We start from the raw sequence: 6,128 nt of genomic DNA, 5'->3' as shown, positions 1-6,128 counted from the left end.
CTGAAGACACTAGCCCTGCACATCTGTGAGATTTGTTCAGGCTCGGTCAGGGTTTGAAGGAAATTAAAGGGAGGGCAAGGAAGCTTTCAAACCTAAAAGGGAAACTTTTGTAATCACGATTCCACATGATTATAGCAACTATCTCCAAATCATTTTATATTTGGTTATTAAATTTCACTTCACTTTGAAATAGAATCATAGATCCCTTGAGTTTGAAAAGTAACATAAGAATTACATCTAAAAAGTATCCTTTCAAAATATTGAAAGAAATTTAATCATTTATACAACCATGCTAAGTAATGATTACAAAAATTTTCTTGTAAGGTTCGAAAATTTTCATTTCCCTTTCCCTCAATTTCCCTTACAAACCAAACAGAGCCTCAGGGGAGCTCCTTGCCTATGCTTTAATAGGAATAGCCAGGGCTCTCACAGTGATAGTGTCCCTTTTTGGATTTCGAGCATTTTCTCCAGGTATTACATCATAAAGCCTGAGTTACTTTGTCACTAAACTGCTTTTCTACAGATTGAATGCAACCACATTGAAAATCAATCACTACCATTTCATTTTACATTGGGTAGGCAACCACAACCTTCTTTTTCTAACTTCTCTATGACATGACCTCGAGGGCCTCTCTGGTTAGTCCAAGGATGTTGAATACAGTTGCAGCGATATGAGATGGTGTGAGGCCAGCTTCGACCATTTGATCAGCTGGTGACCCATGCTCAATGTACCGATCAGGAAGAACTAGTGGTCTCCACTGCACAAAAGTTCCAAACATGAAGTAAGTATTCCTGTCTTCCTGATTCCAGTAGAGCTCCACTCCCACTTACACAAATACTAATGTAGGGTGCCTTGACAATATAATTCTAAATCATAGATTCATACCTTTGTTGTTCCATCAAGAAGTCTATTGAGGGCCAAGAACTGGGCAACATGAGACCCGAACCCTCCAATTGATCCCTCTTCTACCGTGATTAGAAACTCATGTGATTTAGCGAGGCAACGAATGAGGTCTTGATCAAGTGGCTTGCAGAACCGCGCATCTGCTACTGTCAACTGTATGTCATAGCGTTTCACTAGAGAAGCTGCAGCTAAACAACTTTGAACTGCTGTTCCATAACCCAAAAGTGCCACTCTCTCACCCTCCAACAAAATCCGGCCTTTGCCAACCTTTTGGAAAATAAACAGAAATCAGCGTCTATATCATGCTGTTTGTGAGACCATCCTAATGTAGAATGTAATTATAGGGGGGTTGCAAGATTACCTCCAGAGGGGTACCCTTGTTCCCCGGTGGCAGCTGAATGCCAGTTCCATTTCCTCTTGGGTATCGAAAGCAACTGGGTCGATCATCTATGGCAACAGCAGTTGCAACCATATGGAAGAGCTCTGCCTCATCTGATGGAGCCATCACAACCATGTTTGGAAGGCATGCCATGTAAGTGACATCGAATGACCCGGAATGTGTGGGCCCATCTGCTCCAACCAAGCCAGCTCTGTCCAATGCAAACCTCACTGGCAGTTTCTGCAAATCCACATCATGTATCACCTGCAGAATGGGAAATGCTCTCAGCCTTGTCATATTTATATTGTTCAGTATCATGTTACTAAATGATAATAGCTACAATTATTAACAAGGACTAAGCATTCCTTTCACCCATGGAGTAGAGAAATCTCTTCTCCATTGGTGACTTGATCATGTGATCGGGCTCCTTTGTCATCATTAAACTCCCACCCCCTATTGTACAAGGTCAAAAATACCCTTCCCCATGCTAATCCAAAGGGTTAGATGTCTCTAGATGCAGAGATTCCCTCTTCACCAGGGGTGCGGAGAAATTCGGCACTAAAAACAATGAACATAGCCATGCCAATCACAAAAGGGAAGAAATATCATGAAGAGAAGGAAGAAAATGAAGCACTGGAGTTACCTGATCATAAGCCCTCTGTAGGAAAGATGAGTAGATGGTACAGAATGGTTTAAGGCCTTCACAGGCAAGGCCTGCAGCAAAAGTGACGGCATGCTGTTCTGCAATGCCAACATCAAAACATCGTGTTGGGAAGCGGCGAAGGAATAGATTCAGGCCTGTCCCTCCTCCCATTGCAGCATGTATGGCAACAACGTCTTTGTCAACCTCTGCTTCAGCAATCAAAGCCTCTGCAAAATATGTGGTGTAAGATTGAGTAGGAACAGGAGCCTTGAATTGCTTTCCAGTAGCTGGATCAAACTTTGTAACACCTGCAAAAGACAACCAACAGATTGATCTTCTATTTTATTTTTCCCTGATTCCCATATGGGGTTACTTCATCGGTCAAACTATAATTCTGAGTTTACCATGGTATTTGTCAGCAGCTTTCTCTGCAAATGGATAACCTCGACCTTTCTCGGTAATAACATGGATGAGGACAGGGCCTGTTGTATGGGTACTCTTTACTTCCTTGAGAATAGCTATAAGATCATCTATGTTGTGGCCATCAACTGGACCAATATAATAGAGACCGAGCTCCTCGAACAGTGTTGAACCAGATCCGCTGATCATCCCACGGGCATATTCATCCACTTTTGCTGCTAGTTCATGCATTGACCCACCAATCTGCTTTGTAACTCCCTGCAACAACCGCAATTATGAATTAGAATCAGCTACAAATTGATAATTTGAAGATCCATGAACTTGGATTAATCTGATTGAGTTTGTACCTTGGCAACCTCCCTCAGCTCTCTAAGAGGCCTGCTGGATTGCAACCTACTGAGAGCACTGCTCAAAGCTCCTACAGGTGGAATGGGGCCATCTAGAGTAGCAGTTGGTAGGGAAACCTGTTTGTTATCATTGAGTATCACAATCATGTCCGAGTCTAAGTACCCAGCATTATTCATGGCTTCGTAAGCTTGTCCTGCAGTCATGGCACCATCTCCTATGACAGCAACCACATGGTTTTTTCTGCCCTTCAGATCCCTTCCAACAGCCATTCCTGTTTGATCAAAACATCCCAACAATCCATAATGTTGAATCTGGTTCAGTACTCATATCACTTGAAACCTAAAAAATTTCACATATTTTAGGAGCTGCGTATAGAGACACAGGAAGGTATAAAGAGATATACCCAAGGCAGCTGAGATACTGGTTGAACTGTGACCAGCGCCGAAGCTATCATATTCACTCTCGGCGCGTTTAGTGAATCCCGACAACCCATTCGTCTGACGCATAGTTTGCATCCTATCTCTTCTCCCCGTCAAGATTTTGTGAGGATAAGACTATAGAACCAAAAGGGTAATACTAATTTCAAAACTCCAGAGACATGTATTAGCAATTATAAGAACAGAGCTCTAAACAGAATCGGAAACAGGAGAAAAGCCTTGCGGATACCTGATGACCCACATCCCAGAGTATCTTATCCTGTGGGGTATTGAAGACATAATGGAGAGCCACAGTAAGCTCAACCACTCCAAGGCTTGAACCCAGGTGACCTCCGGTTGTAGAGACGTTGAAGATGACATCGGAACGTACCTCATCAGCGAGTTGTTTAAGTTCCTGCATCAGCAGATGATACAAGGAAGTTCATCTAATTCAAAGAATGACTTGGCATCAGCTTTCACTCATGCACTTACAGAAAATTACAAACTGAATAACAAAACGACCCATTTAGCTGAAGAACTAGAATATCTTGGTGGGATTCTGGTTTTTAAACTATCTGATACCCACAAGAAAGGTACATCTGAAAGAAACTTTCAGAATTAGACAAAAGAGACAAAACCTAGTTCTGAACTTCTCCACGCTCATTTACTTACCTTAACTGAGAGATTTTTCATGTGGATTGGATAGTTGATGGTGTCCAAAAGAGGAGTTGGTGGTCTCTGTGAGTGATACTCCCCCTTCTCTGACAGTGATGCCCAGACACCTCCAGACCTTCTCTTGACCTTCATCAAATCATAAAAAAACGACCCATTTAACTGCAAAACTAAAATATCTTGATGGGACTGTGAAATTTAAACTATCTGATACCCACAAGAAAGTTACATCTGAAAGAAACTTTCAGAATTAGACAAAAGAGACAAAACCCAGTTCTAAATTCCAATGGACAGTGAAGTTACAGATAAAGAGATTAAAAACCTGAGTGAGCTTGTTCTGGTATTGGCTCTGCAGATCTGTTACCCAGAACAGATGATTTAAACTCGAAATGGATCTCAGATGATCTGTAGCTATTTCTCTAGGTAGATAACCAGGGAAAGAAAATGACAACAGAGCCATTGGAGTTGTAAGGAGATGTAATTGCCCGAGTTCCAACTACTGACAAGAACTAGAGAAACCCTGCAAGAACACCAAAAGACAGAAACCAGTAAAGAGATAATGGGACTTTGTAGTTCTTCCTCTTAGTAGTGGGCGAGATGACAGTGGAACCTGTGTGGCTGATAATTGATTGAATAGCTCTAGTTAAGAGCAGAGGTAACCACCAACTTGGCCTTTATAATGGATTTCCCACCTTTGGGTCCCTTCATAGTCCGGTCTCATTTGGTCCACTGTAATCGCACAAAAGTGGCAACTCTTATCCTGATTGGCCCACGTCATTGGATATCATATATGGTATAGGATAAAGATAATGACAGAAAATTTTACCACGAACTACAACTACCAAGATGACATTTGTCTTGTATGATGGTGATACGTGTCAGTTTCGTTTTCGTATGTCGGTGGGAACATCAATCAATTGGTTCGAACCGATTTGAATCGGGCTGAATCTGGTTCAAACATGTACTGGGCAAAACTGAAGTCGAACCAGTTCAGTTTTGACCCAGTTCGTATAAAACTGATTTTCTATCTATTTTTTAGGTCTTGTTTGGTTTTTTATTTCGGTCGGTTTAGTCGGTTCAAAATTTATCGGTTTCTAAAAACCCAAAATGAATTTGAGCCATTTAGGGTCTGTTTGATAACGTTTCTATCGTTTCTGTTTCAAAAAATGGCAGAAACATCAATTTTTGTTTCTAGAAACAGAAACGAGAATTGAAGGTGTTTGATAAGTCATGTTTCTGGAAGTCGATAGTAACCAATGAAAGAATGGCCACAAGTCGTTCCAGAAACTGTCGCCTAGGTCGTTTCCAGAAACGGCATTCTAAGTCATTTCTTGAACCATAAATAGGTAGAAACTTTATTTTTATTTATGAAAACAAGTGAAACAAAACAGTTTTATCAAACACTTTTTGTTCCATTTTTGCAGTTTCTAGACATAGAAACGGTAAAAACGTGTTTCTTGAAACGTTATCAAACGGGCCCTTAGAGTTCAACTCGAGTCAAATAATTTTTTTTTTAAGTCCTTTACAGTCGTCATGATTCACGATAAGTTTGGACTAGATTTTGACACCCCTAAAAGTTGATAAGAGAAATAAAACAAAATTTCAACCTCGTTTTTCTTAACCATTTGGAGGTGTCTAGCCTCCTCAAGAATTTATAAGTCTCTAGCTAATGCTGAAAGGGAAATAAACAAAATAATAATTACAATGAAAAAAAAGTAATTATTACATATCATAATTGTGTAATTAATTTTTTATTTTTTCTTAAATATGATTATTAAATTTTAGAGAAATTATCACTCCCTTCCCCTAAACTTTGAGAAAATATCAAGTTCCCCCACAATTTTTGAATTAATTCACTCCTTCCCCCCATCAAAAGATTCTATCACTCGTTACTCTTTGTTAGATTCTACTCTTAAGTGAGTATTAAAATTTTTTAAATACCCAAAATACCCCCTAATAAATCATTCAAAAGAAGATAGAAACAAGAGGACTTCAGCGAGTCCTTCTTCTTCGTGCTTTTATCTGAGAAGACCTCATCGTCGCCCGTCACTTCTCACTGAGAAAGCCGCTCACCGAGAAAATCAACGAGAAGATCGTAGAACTGACTTCTCCGCCATAAATTCAAGTATCATTCCGCTTAGATTGACCTTTTACTAATATCCCAAGCAAAGCTTTGGACTCAGCAAACGACGTTGATGGTTCATCTGACTGAATCACACATTGAGAAGCCTCCATGATTGACCATAACCTCACAACCATCCCTCATCCATTATTCAATGTACCAGTTCTGAATCTTCCATCTGACACAAACCCATAATTAACATTAGAAAAATTATAGATAATCAA

At 40.1% G+C, this 6,128-nt stretch overlaps 1 protein-coding gene across 1 annotated transcript; it reads right to left on the bottom strand.

Moving 5' to 3' along the window:
* Positions 1 to 258: 258 nt before the first annotated feature.
* On the bottom strand, positions 259 to 4,434 carry LOC122092478 (probable 1-deoxy-D-xylulose-5-phosphate synthase, chloroplastic). The gene is made up of 10 exons (XM_042662803.1): positions 4,105 to 4,434; positions 3,783 to 3,911; positions 3,361 to 3,525; positions 3,098 to 3,248; positions 2,694 to 2,965; positions 2,331 to 2,604; positions 1,927 to 2,234; positions 1,266 to 1,547; positions 887 to 1,171; positions 259 to 758 (listed from the first exon to the last, which is right to left on the bottom strand). Exons 1-10 carry the CDS (start codon positions 4,240 to 4,242, stop codon positions 609 to 611), a joined length of 2,154 nt encoding a protein of 717 aa, XP_042518737.1. The 5' UTR covers positions 4,243 to 4,434; the 3' UTR covers positions 259 to 608.
* Positions 4,435 to 6,128: the final 1,694 nt, after the last annotated feature.

The sequence above is a fragment of the Macadamia integrifolia genome, chromosome 10 (genome assembly GCF_013358625.1).
Source record: "Macadamia integrifolia cultivar HAES 741 chromosome 10, SCU_Mint_v3, whole genome shotgun sequence".
Taxonomy (NCBI): domain Eukaryota; kingdom Viridiplantae; phylum Streptophyta; class Magnoliopsida; order Proteales; family Proteaceae; genus Macadamia; species Macadamia integrifolia.
This window is presented reverse-complemented; position numbering and strand designations above follow the sequence as displayed.

Coding starts and splice junctions, on each gene's coding strand:
- LOC122092478 (XM_042662803.1), bottom strand. CDS start 4,242: ATGGCTCTGTTGTCATTTTCTTTCCCTGGTTATCTACCTAGAGAAATA. Junction 3,526..3,782: donor TGAAAAATCTCTCAGTTAAG/GTAAGTAAATGA, acceptor CTGCTGATGCAG/GAACTTAAACAACTCGCTGA. Junction 759..886: donor TTCTTGATGGAACAACAAAG/GTATGAATCTAT, acceptor ACTTTTGTGCAG/TGGAGACCACTAGTTCTTCC.